The sequence below is a fragment of the Neoarius graeffei genome, chromosome 1, assembly GCF_027579695.1.
Source record: "Neoarius graeffei isolate fNeoGra1 chromosome 1, fNeoGra1.pri, whole genome shotgun sequence".
NCBI classification, from domain to species: Eukaryota; Metazoa; Chordata; class Actinopteri; order Siluriformes; family Ariidae; genus Neoarius; species Neoarius graeffei.
Window position 1 is genome coordinate 51,447,783 of NC_083569.1, and position 16,556 is coordinate 51,464,338.

A 16,556-nucleotide genomic window follows, 5' to 3' on the forward strand; every position below is an offset into this window, starting at 1 on the left:
GGTATAATTGAAAAATAGTTCTTCATCGGGATTGTCAAGCAGATTATAGAATGTTCGGTGAAATTCACCACGGGTTTCTCTCAGAAGGAAGTGTTCTCGGCTCCAAATTCTGTTCCTTTTTCTCTTCCTCTGTCTCAGTAAAAGCAGAATGAGGCAATCGTCGTCATCCGAAGAGTCCATATTGTTGGTTACTCGGTCAAAGTAGAACAGACGCAACACGTGAACATCCAAGCATGAAGTTTAATGGCCCAGGGTCCGGTTCTTCACGTGAACGTGTAGCGTGTAGCATGCAGCGTGCAGCGTGAACCTTCTATGGCCCAGCTGCCTTAGAGAGCTCTTTATATCTTGGCATGATGACACCACATACTTCAATAGCAAAGAGAACACCAGGCCCTAGATGTCAGGTTTAAATAAGACAGGTTCCACCTGCAGGAGGTTCGAATCAATGGCACCTAATCTGGAACACCTGATTCACATTTTATGGATTTGAAAGTGTGATAAACGTAAGGGTGTACGTACTTTTTCCAGGGTGTCCTTTTTTAAAACTTTTTTTTATTTAAATGGTGATTGACTACAAAATGTTAATTCTATGTGTCGTTTGTTGGAGCATAGCACCTTTATTTGTAGGCACTGTGTCAAAGAGAGTGAAACGTTTGCTTGTTTAAATATGTTGAGAAAAGTCTACAATTTCCATGGGATGTACTTATTTTTTTTTCCACACGACTGTAGTTCTTTCCCAAATTGTTTCCACAAAACTCGAAGCACACAGTTCTATAGAGTATCTTTTGATCTTTGTACACGCTCAAAATGAAGTTCGCGTTGTTGAGAGCTGTCGGTGCAGTGGTTAGGTTGAACAGCACATGTGTGTAAAATGTTGAAAGACAGGATAGAATAATGAGAAGTACTTGTGCTCAATCCCATGGACAGACGGGCAGTATGCCAGTACGAAAAATCTATTACACACTCTCAACATAGCTTCCTGAGAGGAAAAAACAAAAGTTTGCAAAAGCTGTCATCCGATCAACATCTCACCTGCACTATGGCCACAAACCCATCTGAAAATGTGCCTCGGAGAATTGCATTCCGGGTCGTTCCAACAAGCAACTCCTCTCCATCCACATCTGCGATGGTACGGACCGCTCCAAACTTCTCTGGAATCTGGACAGATCATGAGGGCAACACTTAGTGTCAGTGTCAAGGTCTCTCTCTCTCTCTCTCTCTCTCTCTGTCTTTTTCTCTTACTCCCCACCCAACACACACACACTTCACCTCACACTCCCTCTCGGGTGCTAAGTCTGCACTCCAGCGGATGATCCTGCGGTCTTTCCCACCGCCGCTGAGCAAAGCACCGCCCTGCAGGACACACAGGGTAAAGACGCTGCCCTCATGTGCTCGTGTCTGCTTCATAATCTGAAATGTCTCTGCAGAGAGAGAGAGAGAGAGAGAGAGAGAGAGAGAGAGAGAGAGAGAGAGAGAGAGTCCACACACGCCAAAAAGGAGACAAATGTTAGACATTTGTGCATCACTACTGTTCTTATAGCTGCTTTAAAGGGGAACTGAAGTCATTTATAACTTGCTTTACTTCTTAATTAACGTGTTATTCAATTACGTTTTCGGTTTTATTAACCTTATATCGTGACTCGTATTGGCATATTATATTACACTTATCAGCCTTTTCGGTTTTTAGCCATGCTGAATGTCGTTCGTTTGGTCCACGGCAGGCGTCGCTTATCCGCGCGATCTGCACGAGACTTGTGCGAGACTTCAAACGTGAAGTGTCAGCGCCGCCATTTTGAAAACTGTTTACACAGCGGCCAGATCGCCATATCATTCCAATTTAGATTAATTTCGAGATTTGCCAGCTTCATCACTGATGGAGATTATTCCATACGACTTCGAACCAACGTGGAGTAGAGAAGAGTTGGAAAGACGACAGGATAAGGACGAGTCCGTCGCGCTGGTATTTACGTCATTACTGTCGCACAATTAAAACGTGCCAGATCAGGCGGCTGGTGGGTTTTCAAAAATAATAAATACATGCATGTATTTTTGTGATAAATACATATTATACTGAGCGCATTTCCTACATAATCCTCACTAAGGTTTCAGACAGCACTACAAAATGGCGTCCACACTATATAGTGAGTAGGGAGCGATTTCGGACACGGGGAAAACTTCCAGCTTGATCACATCAGCATTCGAAGGAGGGCGCGCGCGTCTTTTGACAGCGTTGGCAGATGTTGTTCACTTTGATTTCCGCTGTACGTTTTACTTCCGTCCTATGAAGTCTCGCACAGGTCTCAGCGAATCTTGTTTACGGCCGTTGCTTTGCCATATGGACTGATATATTACAGAGCATATTTCAAACACTCAGAACTTGCTATAGCAGTGACAGAATAGCTGTCAGAAATGCATTCCTATATTTAATAAAATGAGAGAAATAGAATTTTGATTAAAAAAATTGCCTTCAGTTCCCCTTTAATAACTAGTGACACTAAAACATGATGGATTTTTAGTGTCAACATTTCAGTCTGTTTCTTACTGTTTGCCTTTTCCACACAGTCCCTGATGAGACATTTAACACTACTCGTTCCAAAATGTTTTAGATGCTACCAACAGGGCTGATGTTAAAAATGCTGAAAAAATACAATGAAACAGACTTATACCTTTTGCACCTTTGCCCAATGTCTTGATGTCAGCTGCTGATTTGCCCCATGTGAGGATATTCCCTTCGGAATCACCTGTTAATACATCCCCCGTTAAACTGAACACAAAACACATGATGAACTTGGGCTTCTTATATTTCTGTAAGCAAAAAAGAAAACACAAATCAAGCTATAATCATAGCACATAAGTCATCATCTCAAATCCAGTATTTGAAGCACTGGCTGTGCTGTTAGACAAAAATAATGCAGATGGAGGTGTGCGTTATGCGTGTCATGCATTTCAACGGATTTGTGGAACATCTAAGAGACAAGTTCCTGTTCTCATGTATGTTATACGTACACTACTGTTCAAAAGTTTGGGGTCACTTTGAAATGTCCTTATTTTTGAAAGAAAAGCACTGTTCTTTTCAATGAAGATCACTTTAAACTAATCAGAAATCCACTCTATACATTGCTAATGTGGTAAATGACTATTCTAGCTGCAAATGTGTGGTTTTTGGTGCAATATCTCCATAGGTGTATAGAGGCCCATTTCCAGCAACTCTCACTCCAGTGTTCTAATGGTACAATGTGTTTGCTCATTGCCTCAGAAGGCTAATGGATGATTAGAAAACCCTTGTACAATCATGTTAGCACAGCTGAAAACAGTTGAGCTCTTTAGAGAAGCTATAAAACTGACCTTCCTTTGAGCAGATTGAGTTTCTGGAGCATCACATTTGTGGGGTCGATTAAATGCTCAAAATGGCCAGAAACATGTCTCGACTATATTTTCTATTCATTTTACAACTTATGGTGGGAAATAAAAGTGTGACTTTTCATGGAAAACACAAAATTGTCTGGGTGACCCCAAACTTTTGAATGGTAGTGTAGGCATAATAAACAGTGACCAGCTTTCCTCTTCCTCTCACTCACACACTTGAGCTGATTGCACGCACACGCAAAAAGCATAGCCTGTCATTTTACCGAGAAAACGGAAAGCATAACTAAGACTGACAGCATTTACAATTGAGACTCCTTCCATGAATGTTAAACAAGTGTCTTTTGACAAAAAAACTTCAACACAAGAACTGCATTCTTTAAAAAAACAACCCATTTTTAAATCCATTTAATATTAGTACTAGATGATGTGGAGCATCTGCCTTAAGTCCCTATGTATGATCTGTTACTATAGAAACACTAATGTATTAGAATAAGCATCTCATCTCATCTCATTATCTCTAGCCGCTTTATCCTGTTCTACAGGGTCGCAGGCAAGCTGGAGCCTATCCCAGCTGACTACGGGAGAAAGGCGGGGTACACCCTGGACAAGTCGCCAGGTCATCACAGGGCTGACACATAGACACACAACCATTCACACTCACATTCACACCTACGGTCAATTTAGAGTCACCAGTTAACCTAACCTGCATGTCTTTGGACTGTGGGGGAAACCGGAGCACCCGGAGGAAACCCACGCGGACACGGGGAGAACATGCAAACTCCGCACAGAAAGGCCCTCGCCGGCCATGGGGCTCGAACCCGGACCTTCTTGCTGTGAGGTGACAGCGCTAACCACTACACCACCGTAGAATAAGCACATTAATATAAATATATTGTACATGCTACAGCCAGAACTACCTGCTCTGTTATATGAAAATAATGTACAGCTTCTGCCCAGTCAGATTCAAACATTCAATCGTGCTACGATATTCATTTTTTAACTGGCTTTTATAGTAGTTCTGGCTGTAAGAGAAATCACAGGTTTATATACACTGATCAGCCATAACGTTAAAACCACTGATAGGTGACGTGAACAACATTGATTATCTCATTACAGTGGCACCTTTCAAGCGGTGGGATATATTAGGCAGCAAGAGAACAGTCAGCTCTTGAAGTCGATGTGTTGGAAGTAGAAAAAATGGGCAAGCGTAAGGATCTGAGCGACTTTGACAAGGGCCAGATTGCGATGGCGAGATGACTGGGTCTGAGCATCTCCAAAATGGTGCATCCTGTGGGGTGTTCCCGGTATGCAGTGGTTAGTACCTACCAAAAGTGGTCCAAGGAAGGACAACCAGTGAACCAGTGACAGGGTGATGGGTGTCGAAGGTTCATTGATTCACATGGGGCGTGAAGGCTAACCCATATGGTCCAATCCCACAGAAGAGCTACTGTAGCACAAACTGCTGACAAAGTTAATCCTGGCTCAAACAGAAAGGTGTCAGCATTAAAATGTTCAGCAGTTTATGCTACACTTCACCTATCACCGGTCATAATGCTATGGTTGACTGGTGTAATAAACATATTCTAATAAGTTATTGTTTCTATAGTAACAACTTGCACAAGACTGTGTTTGGCAGACACTTCAGAAAAACAAGTAAAAATTATTTGACTGTTGATATGGTGATGCTTTCTATAAAAAGATGTTTATTTAACATTCATGAAAGTCTCGAGTGAGTAGGAAGCCATAGCCTAATGGTTAGAGAAGCAGCTTTGGGACTAAAAGGTTGCCGATTCAATTCCCTAGACCAACAGGAATGGCTGAAGTGCCCTTGAGCAAGGCACCTAACCCCCTCCTGCTCCCCAGGCTGCTCTGGGTATGTTGTACACTACCGTTCAAAAGTTTGGGGTCACCCAGACAATTTTGTGTTTTCCATGAAAAGTCACACTTTTATTTACCACCATAAGTTGTAAAATGAATAGAAAATATAGTCCAGACATTTTTCTGGCCATTTTGAGCATTTAATCGACCCCACAAATGTGATGCTCCAGAAACTCAATCTGCTCAAAGGAAGGTCAGTTTTATAGCTTCTCTAAAGAGCTCAACTGTTTTCAGCTGTGCTAACATGATTGTACAAGGGTTTTCTAATCATCCATTAGCCTTCTGAGGCAATGAGCAAACACATTGTACCATTAGAACACTGGAGTGAGAGTTGCTGGAAATGGGCCTCTATACACCTATGGAGATATTGCACCAAAAACCACACATTTGCAGCTAGAATAGTCATTTACCACATTAGCAATGTATAGAGTGCATTTCTGATTAGTTTAAAGTGATCTTCATTGAAAAGAACAGTGCTTTTCTTTCAAAAATAAGGACATTTCAAAGTGACCCCAAACTTTTGAACGGCAGCGTACGTCGCTCTAGATAAGAGCGTCTGCTAAATCCCATTAATGTAATATAATGTAATGTAATGAGTGCTTAACACCAGTCAGAGGTAAAGCTGTTCCTTCATGAGAAAAAGTTTTGAGGACAGAAAGCGTTGCGATTTCTCAGTAACATGACAAGCTGCATTTTTGTGTCTCATTAACTTTAAGAGAAAAAAACCGAGAGGCCAGTCAGTAAGCGACTGTTTATAGCCATTATAACGTAAGTGATAACAGGCTCTAACTTGTTTCTCAGATGTTTTGCAACATTAAACATAACTAAACTGTGAAAACATACATTGGAAAATAAAACTGTTGCAGCCGATCGCTGCGTCAGGCTGCATCACGTCACTTGATCACTGATTATTTTCCTGTAACAGCATGCCAGGACATATACTAACATGTAACAGCACTTACGCCAAAGATGCCCTGCTTCTTTGTCAACGTTCCACCACTCAGGGTCCAGAAGTAAACATGAGACTTTCCACAAGTGATGATGTTATTGGTGTCTGCAGGGTTGAACTCCACCACAAACACTGCCTCATTAGTGCTCTGGAAAATCACAGCATACGTACATACACACTCATCCACTTGCTGTTTTATGCAGTTATCTCATCAGCCAATCCCTTGACAGCAGCACAATGCATAAAATCATGCAGATACAAATCAAGAGCTCCAGCTAATGTTCACTTCAAACACCCGAATGGGAAAAACTGATCTCAAAGTGTGACTTTCTTTCACTGTGGCATGGGTGTTGGTGCCAGATGGATTGGTTTGAGTATTTCAGAAACTGCTGATCTCCTGGGGTTTTCATACACAACAGTCTCTAGAGTTTACACAGAATGGTGCAAAAAACAAAACACTGAGTGAGCGACAGTTCTGTGGGTGGAAACAAACGTCTTGTTGATAAGAAAGGTCAGAGGAAAATGGCCAGATTGGCTCGAGCTGCCAGGAAGGTTATAGTAACTCATAGCAACTCTTTACAACCGTGGTGAGCAGAAAAGCATCTCAGCATGCAACAGCAGACAACCACACTGGGTTCCAGTCCTGCAGCCAAGAACAGGGATCTCAGAATCAAGACCAAGTTCCTATTAAGGTGGCCGGTGAGTGTAAATGTGATAGCAGACACTCATTCTCATCTCATTATCTCTAGCCACTTTATCCTGTTCTACAGGGTTGCAGGCGAGCTGGAGCCTATCCCAGCTGACTACAGGCGAAAGGCGGGGTACACCCTGGACAAGTCGCCAGGTCATCACAGGGCTGACACATAGACACAGACAACCATTCACACTCACATTCACACCTACGGTCAATTTAGGGTCACCAGTTAACCTAACCTGCATGTCTTTGGACTGTTGGGGAAACCGGAGCACCCGGAGGAAACCCACGCGGACACGGGGAGAACATGCAAACTCCACACAGAAAGGCCCTCATCGGCCCCGGGGCTCGAACCCGGACCTTCTTGCTGTGAGGCGACAGCGCTAACCACTACACCACCATGCTGCCCATAGCAGACACTTTTATTGAAAAAAAAAAAATCCAGATAAAACAACTGTCAGGTTTATCACATAATTTTATCTTGAAAATGGCCCATATATACATACACACAGCAAAGCTAATGTAAAACTGCAATATGAAACAGAGGATCATGGAACAGTCGTGTTTATTATTGCTCCCTGTTGTTATGAATTCGCTCTCTGTGTGTACAGCATTTCATAGCACCGCAAGCACTGCTTTCGTGCCATGTGGTTTGTTTTGGGTTCTCCATATGCTGTTGTTTACTGTGACGTCTCTCCTTGTTTCTGTCTCTGCCCCGTTCCTTCACTGGTCTGTTACCTGATTGTGTTCACCTGTTCTCTGTTTGGCTCTATAGTAATCACAGCTCCAGGCTCCCACGTTCCTATGATAGACTCTAGACTCACCATGACCCAGCTAATGAAAAATGAACGAATGAATGAATGAATACGTTTATACAAAGTGATAGTAGGATCCAAAACAAACTTTTTCGTCTATCTGTCAATAGCTGGTAAACTGGGAAAAAAAAATTACCAGCCAAAATATTTTCAGACAAAATATTCAACCGGCCATAGAACGAAACGTAGCCAATCAACTTGTGTCGTAGTGAAAGTGTAGGCCTATTTCAGCAACCCGCCAGTGGTGACAAAGCTTATTTATTTTATTTGCCAACACAGATTTTTTTACTTGCATTTAATGAGTGGCAGGTGCTAATTTTGGACCCTGTGGTAGTGTTTTTATATGGAGCTTCACTTATGTTCATGAACAAAAATCTCATCTCATCTCATTATCTCTAGCCGCTTTATCCTGTTCTACAGGGTCGCAGGCAAGCTGGAGCCTATCCCAGCTGACTACGGGCGAAAGGCGGGGTACACCCTGGACAAGTCGCCAGGTCATCACAGGGCTGACACATAGACACAGACAACCATTCACACTCACATTCACACCTACGGTCAATTTAGAGTCACCAGTTAACCTAACCTGCATGTCTTTGGACTGTGGGGGAAACCGGAGCACCCGGAGGAAACCCACGCGGACACGGGGAGAACATGCAAACTCCACACAAAAAGGCCCTCGCCGGCCACGGGGCTCGAACCCGGACCTTCTTGCTGTAAGGCGACAGCGCTAACCACTACACCACCGTGCCGCCCTGAACAAAAATCACCTGGAATTTTTATAGGCATTACTCACGTCTCTCATGACCTTGGTGTGGATTGAAACATCGGTTGAAATGGAAGTGCGTCTCACTTTTGATGAATTTTTTTGTTGACTTCTTTATAATACGCAATACACATTACACTGTCGCATATTCTTTTGTTGCTCAGACACATTGTGAAAATGGCTTTTCAGTGATAATTAATCGTGCAAACCTTTACATCTGTCCTCATATGACCTCGCAATGGGCTTATATATATATAAAATTATCTTTATTACCAGCACAAATATTCTGTACAGTAAACGCAGGGGGTTTGTCCTGCCATGCATGAAGAATTGGCGAAATCACAGACAGTCTTTTCCTGAGAATCGATTTTATTCTGGCTGTAGATTTCTTGTGCATCCAGGAAGGAGGCCTAATTAAACTGTCCAAGTCTCCACTAACAACTTCTCTGGAGTGCACAGCTCAATAGCTGCAGAATTACAACCACACTTCAGAAATGGATCTTCTACCAGAAGTTGAACAAGCTATCAGATTTGCATGTGCACACTGGTTTTCCAGTGAAATATTAAATCACGTCTTCTTACTTATAAATTCACTCAGCGAGCAGGGATAGCAAGACAAATGGTTACACTCTGCTGAGTACACTCCCACAACTCTAAGTGAAACTACTAAAAAGAAAGCAATGAAGAAAAATTAGCTCAATGAACGCCCACTCCTTTTAACCCCCATACTCGTTCACATAATATCACGGCTTAAATATTTACACCGTTGTCATGGTACCTGCAATGGTCTAGTTCTTGAGGAAGTCAAAACCTCTGAGACGATGCAGCCAAAAGACATTTTTCTATGTTTATGCCAAGATTGAAATAGAGAAGCTGTTTGTATATTTAACTGATTCATTTACTATTAGAGGGGGAAAAGCTGTCATGTAACTGATAACATATTACAAAAATAATGCGCGTTACTTAAACTGCACAATACTGATAATTAACAGGATTGAAATAAAAATTGTTGACAAGTGGGTGTTTTTGTTTTCCCTAAAGAGGTGTAGCACATAACCTGAAAATAACTGAAAGGTGATAATATGAACAGTATATCCAAGGGGAAAAAAAACAAACAAACTACAACGCTGGGAATGTTGTATGGGTTTGCTTGGACATATACATACCTTTACTTCAACAATTTTGATGTTTTTGTTCCAGTCCCAGACAGACAGCATGTGCTCATTGGAATCATCAATCACACACAGAAATGTCCCAGCATCCTGTGCCAAAACATTCAATAATGACAACGTCCTGACAGATTCATAAAAATATTCGCTTCCATCGTCTCAGTGTTACGACTGTTACATGATACATACCGCACTCGAAAAGGCCACAGATCCGATGCCTCGCTCGAACGTGCCCAGACCAATCTGCTGCAGCGTCGTCAGTGTAGTGGAGTCCCAGATGTGTACAAACAGCTGTAAAGACTGGTGAGCAAACACAGATGAATACACAGTTCTGAGACTAGAGGAAATAAGTGTGTTGCAATCACCAGTACATTAAAGGAAAAGTCCTGGATTTTTTAAACTTGGGTCCTATTTTCCCATCTCTTTGGATCTAAATATTTACTCGGGACAAAAACGATTGAAATCGGTCCAGTATTGAGTTAGAACGTTATAACCAGCAACCACAAATTCTGTGGGTCAATCATCCGTGTCAAAGTAAACCACTTGTTTTCACCACTGACAGACTCAATGTTATTAAATAAGTGTCTGACAACTTGGAAAGGATCCCTACAGAGATACAACTGTGTCTGTTTACCTAAAGAAACTGGAGAAAATGGCTGCTTCTATACTCATTGTTTTATCTCTCTTTTCTTCCGGTCTCTGATGCAGTGCCACATTTACTGCCTGTAGCTGATTATCACATAAGGGCTGTTTTCTGATGTTTACAAGCGAAGACGTCGCACAGAATCTGTGATGAAGTCTATTTCCAAAGTAATGCCCAAATATTTAGCTGATTACGACAATATGGATGAGTGTCTGACAACATGGAAAGGATCCCTTTTGTTTCTGCACAGTTACTGAGGTAAACAGACACAGTTGTATCTCTGTAGGGATCCAGTCCATGTTGTCAGACACTTATAACAACATTATGAGTCTGTCAGTGGCCAAAGCAAGTGGTTTACTTTGACACGGATGATTGACCCATGGAATTACAACGTATAGCCGTTTTGGGATTGCTGGTTATAGCATTCGAACACAATATTGATGATGATGATGCCCTTTATTGTCACTAGTCACATGTACCAGCGAAATTAGTCGTCAACCTGTCCGTACATATACAACATACAATTGACATAGGGTAGACAGGACAGGAAGACAGGGATAAAGATAAAAAGGAAACACAACATGAGGAGAGATAAGGGAAAAAAGAACACCCCCCCACCCCCCATGCTCCTGTCAGGAGTACAGTGTGGGAACCAGGGCTTTGAACCGGTTCAAGGAACGAAAACGAAAACCGGGAACTTTTTCTATTTCACATGGAACAGAAACGAAACCAGAAACTTTATTATTTTTTATGTTCCGGAACAGAAACGCTTATTAAAAATAATGGTAACCGGTTAATACTGGTTTTTATTTCGTTCCTCAAAGTTTCCGTAGCCTACAAATAAAAAAGCCATTCTTCTCCTGCGCAAGTTTCTATGACCCGCTGGGGTTCACTTCCTGTGTGACGTTCGCTGACTGAATGGAGAGAGCGGGAAGGTGGACTACTATCACGTCTCCATGTGATAATAAGTGAATTACTGAGTGTCTGAGCAAAGAAGAGCCTGAACGATGCAACCTCCCTATTGGCTGTTTGTAAAAATGTATCAGTTGTTGCCCTTCCCACGGGAATCATCGCGGGCTCGAGAGACGAGACCTGACGAGTTAGTTCGTTGGTAGCAGAACAAAATGTCTGGACACAAATCGGGTTTTCAGAAAAGGAAAGAAAATAAACGGAGGGTTGAAAATACAAAAAAGGAGGCAGAAAATGCAAAACGAGTTTTAAGGTAGGACAAATGGCTACTTTTCTGAGGCAGCCCGCCGTGGCTGCAGGCTTTCAGTTGTCATTGAATGGTTACTTTTCTGAAGCAGCCCACCGTGGCTGCCTGCAGGCTTATTTATTATAGCCCATTTAGTTAAAATAGTTAATATAAAATGTTATAGTTATGTGATGGTTGTCCTGATTTAGACTGGTGTGTTTTTTTTTTTTTGGGGGGGGGTTGCGCGATGTTGCACCCGGGTCCAGATTAGGGCAGAACCGGCCCTGGCTACATTTCAGGTGTAGTTTGTTTTATGTATGTATGTACTTGCATAGATGTGTACTTGCTCTTCCAATATGGCGCTTAACAAAATCTCGCGGCGCGGTGACGTCATGCGGTAGCCCTCTATAGGGCCTGACTAGCCTTTGGTAACACACTACTTCCAAATCGCCAACATTTGAAATAATAATTGTTTTGAATTATTTCTTGTCTTATTTAATGAAGGTTGTAATAGAATTAGCCTACATTTGGCTTAAGCTGGATGAGACAGAGACATAACTTTATAGCCATTTGTTAAACAGCTGACAGGGAACGTAATTAACCATTCCGGGAACGAAATTTTTTTGTTCTAACCGGTTCGGGAACGTCTATTTAATGGTGGAACCCAAAACCGGAAACGTTAAAATTCCGTTTCTGTTCGGAACAAACCAATAGGAAAAAAATTCTGGTTCAAAGCCCTGGTGGGAACATTTAAAAAACATTTGCACATAAGCACACAACAACACAAGTACACTTTAAACACAGGACTTGAGGGGGGGAATCAGGGCTAAGGGGGGAGGGGAGGAGGTAATCCAGCGCAAGCAAGCAGCTGTCCACTCCTGCAGCCATGAAGGTGCTGGTCATGCACCCGCTTGTCACACTGGGGGTAAAAATGGCGACCGCGGAGAGTTAGAGAAGGAATGCGAGGAATGCGAGAGAGTCTCCTGGCAGTGACCTTCGGGGGAAATGTTGCCTCAGCAACGGCCTGAACCAAGGCCGGTGCTGTCTCAGGGTGCCGAATGTCGATAAGATATGAATTGTTTGGTCTTTCCAGATGCAGTCTTTGCACGTCCACACCGCTCGTCCATATCTGTCCATTCTATTCAAATTGATCTCCGAAAAACGTATTCCTTGCAAAGCTGAAAGCTGCTCCGAGATAACAACCATTTTGTGGTTAAAGTTCTGAATGTCCACAGTCTGAGTGCCAACAGCTTTGCCCACCACTCCAATCATATCGGGCAGCTTTGTGGGGCTTTGAACAGCTGTCACCGTTGTCTGACAATATTGGACTGATTTCAATTGTTTTTGTCCCTAGTAAATATTTGGACCCCCGAAAAATGAGAAAATAGGGCCCAGATTAAAAAAAATAAATAAACCATTGCAATAAACCATTGAAATAAACCATTGCAGTTCAGTTCAATTTGGTTCCACTTGCATCACTCCAAACTTACCTTGCCGTCTTTATCCACACCTGCCGTCTGTCCAGATGCTATGAGCACTTTATTTGGATGGACTGCCAGGCTACAGTGCAAGAGAGATGACAGAGATGGCATATGATTTTTCAAAAAAAAGAAAGAAAAAGAAATTCAATATAAAACTACACTTAAAGGAAACGTCTACCTTGAATAACACGTACCAATATTTATAATCTAATGTGTGATCTTCAACTAGGCAAAAATACTGATTTCATGATTCACTTCTGACATGACTTTTCTTTTTTTTTGCATTTCTTTCATCAACATGTTGGTCTATTTTCATTTTGGCAGACAGCTGCTCTTGCTTCATCTCTACATACACTGATGCAGCGGCACTTTAGTCCTTTAGCCAACTCTCACATCTCCTCATTTGTAGACTCTGCTCAGACAGATAAGATTTCATATTTCATGCCAATACTGCAACCAATTGCATCAACCTGTCATCTCAGTAATGTATGAGATCTAATTCATTACAACTAGCCAAGACAAGTCTCTGACGTTTGTGCGTTTGCTTGTAGAAGCTAACAGAGAAACCTGACTGTTTCAGACAGTTGAAAATTATTCTCCTATTAACCCTGTCACCACTGCAGAACACTATTCCAGTCTCACTGTAGTACAGAAACCCTTTCTGGAAAAAATGTTCTGCAGTGGTGAAAGGATTAAAGGTCATTGTAATTGCACTAGCAATGTCATCCTGTGATGTCAGTGTGGTATGAAATGGCTAACTTCTGACAAGAAAAATTTTAATTAAAATACAAAACCAACCAACAAATTAGCATGAGAATTGCTAAACACAAATATTTCAATATAAACATATCCAATGTTTCAGGGTATAGTTTTCTTTAAATATTCATCTTAATAGTAAACAGGGTTTAGTGTATTGAATTAACATGAGGAACCAAAAAGAGAACGTTTTATCTTGTAGCAAGATGTACACCGATCAGCCATAACATTGTGCTACAGTAGCTCTTCTGTGGGATTGGACCATATGGGTTAGCCTTCATGCCCCATGTGAATCAATGAACCTTCGACACCCATCACCCTGTCGCCGGTTCACCAGTTGTCCTTCTTTGGACCACTTTTGGTAGGTACTAACCACTGCATACCAGGAACACCCTACAAGATGCGCCATTTTGGAGATGCTCAGACCCAGTCATCTCGCCATCACAATCTGGCCCTTGTCAAAGTTGCTCAGATCCTTACTCTTGCCCATTTTTCCTTCTAACACATCAACTTCAAGAACTGACTGTTCTCTTGCTGCCTAATATATCCCACCCCTTGATAGGTGTCATTGTACTGAGATAATCAATGTTATTCACTTCACCTCTCAGTGGTTTTAATGTTATGGCTGATCGGTGTATATTTTTTGTTTACTTTTTTGTGTGTGCAAGGTTGTTGATGTTACGTACTCACCATCGCACACAGTCTGTGTGTTTACGGTAATAGCGCTGCGTTTGTCTGGTGACGTGGTAAAGAACTACTACACAGGCTATAAAATACACTGCCTCCCCTGATGGAAGCATGTACAAGTTCCCCCTACAGTCACGTCCTCGATATCCATAGCTAGAAGCAGGTCAAGGAATTTCATTTGGATTATACTGTAATATGGATATTTCTCATAAACATGCAAATTGTGAAGATGACCCTGGAGCATATTTGAAAGTGGATACACCCAATCCAGTTCCAGCTTCTCTGAAGGAAGGTCCATCTTAAGTTCTCCATAGTTCTGGATGTTTGAAGGGATGTACATAGTGATCGGCCGCCCACGGATGAACATTTTGATTGACTCTCCTAGGATCCAATCAAACAGGGAATAGTTAAGTGAAGTTCTGACATGGGCGAGATGACAAAAACATCACATGATACTCATACTGGCATAAGAATAGATGAAAATATAAGAGTTATGTTCATAATAATAATAATAATAATAATAATAATAATAATAATAAATGTTTTCAATTATGTTTTTATTAAATTATAAATCTATTCTAAGAATACAGGAAAAATGAAACATTGTACCAAAATATATTTTAATATCGAATCAATTACTTGTTAAAATGGAAAAAAACAAACAAAATGGAGTCAGTCAGTCTTATAAAAGTCCTGACATAAATAAAATAAAAGTATTTGATGGTAAGAATGTATCTTTTTTTATTTTTCAAGAATTATTATTATAGCATTTTTCACAAATTGCTACTGTCATTTTGCCGGTTTGTTTACATTCTAAGCGGAAATTATTTTGTCGGACATTTTGTATAAAGTTTTTATTTATCAAATCTGCCAAAAATAAAAATAAAAATGCTCCGTTTCTCAAAAGCCAGTGAAAGTGGATAAAATAAAACAGTTATTCCACTCAGTCTCGTCATACATGGCTTAGAGCCAACTCGGTGCTATGCATTTTGCTGGTTATCAGCTCATGTATGACTCGATTTCATGGAATAACAAGAAGACAGAGTCATCTATATCCCCCGCCCTATATACCAACTATATACCAAGTTTCAAGATATTATTTGTCACATTTTTCAAGTTGTGCTGCAGGTAACCAACCCTACCTCTTTACACTGAACTCAGCAGCCCATGGCATAAACCCACCGGACCTTTGGTCCAGGTGAGCTAAAAATTTACATTTCTCACATTTCTTAGTACCAAACGGCACATATACATTACTTCATCAACACATATACCAACTTTCAAGACCATACCACTCAGTTTTCAAGTTCTGCTCCGGAAACAAAACCTACACCTAAGACTAACCTGAGAGACTAAGTCTGAAATTGTTTCCATGGAAACATCTCATCTCATCTCATTATCTGTAGCCGCTTTATCCTGTTCTACAGGATCGCAGGCAAGCTGGAGTCTATCCCAGCTGACTACGGGCGAAAGGCGGGGTACACCCTGGACAAGTCGCCAGGTCATCACAGGGCTGACACATAGACACAGACAACCATTCACACTCACATTCACACCTACGGTCAATTTAGAGTCACCAGTTAACCTAACCTGCATGTCTTTGGACTGTGGGGGAAACCGGAGCACCCGGAGGAAACCCACGCAGACACGGGGAGAACATGCAAACTCCACACAGAAAGGCCCTCGCCGGCCCCGGGGCTCGAACCCAGGACCTTCTTGCTGTGAGGCGACAGCGCTAACCACTACACCACCGTGCCGCCCTCCATGGAAACATGAAAAATTAAAAATGTTCAAATCTCTTAGTATGAAAAGGCACATCTACATCACCTTGTTAGCATGTATACCAAGTTTCAAATCCGTATCATGAATAGTTTTGGATATATGCTCCGGAAATGAACATTGCTCTTAGAAACGAAGTCAAAATCTATTTTTTAATGTAAAAATTTGAAAAATATGTTTTTCAAAAATCCAAAATAGCAAAAGGCACCAGTTCACATGTTGCTTGATATGTATACAAAGTTTCATGAAGATATCTTGAGCAGTTTTAAAGATATGGCCCGGAAACTAAAAACATGACCAGACGGACGGATAGAACCCGTTTCTATATCCCCCACCAAACTTGGTTTGGGTGGAGGATAACTAACTGTTAAATAGTTAGCC

General features: G+C 41.5%; 1 protein-coding gene across 2 annotated transcripts in view; it reads right to left on the minus strand.

The window, feature by feature from the left end:
• eml3 (EMAP like 3) overlaps positions 1 to 16,556 on the minus strand; it is a 96,147-nt gene that overhangs the window by 18,916 nt on the left and 60,675 nt on the right. For both annotated transcript variants that reach the window (XM_060933892.1, XM_060933884.1), the window contains 9 exons: positions 14,657 to 14,777; positions 14,400 to 14,549; positions 12,963 to 13,032; positions 9,824 to 9,934; positions 9,632 to 9,727; positions 6,207 to 6,341; positions 2,667 to 2,805; positions 1,270 to 1,421; positions 1,033 to 1,158 (listed from right to left, as the gene is read on the minus strand). In XM_060933892.1, coding sequence (XP_060789875.1) covers positions 1,033 to 1,158; positions 1,270 to 1,421; positions 2,667 to 2,805; positions 6,207 to 6,341; positions 9,632 to 9,727; positions 9,824 to 9,934; positions 12,963 to 13,032; positions 14,400 to 14,549; positions 14,657 to 14,777 — 1,100 coding nt within the window. The remainder of the gene's footprint in view (positions 1 to 1,032; positions 1,159 to 1,269; positions 1,422 to 2,666; positions 2,806 to 6,206; positions 6,342 to 9,631; positions 9,728 to 9,823; positions 9,935 to 12,962; positions 13,033 to 14,399; positions 14,550 to 14,656; positions 14,778 to 16,556) is intronic.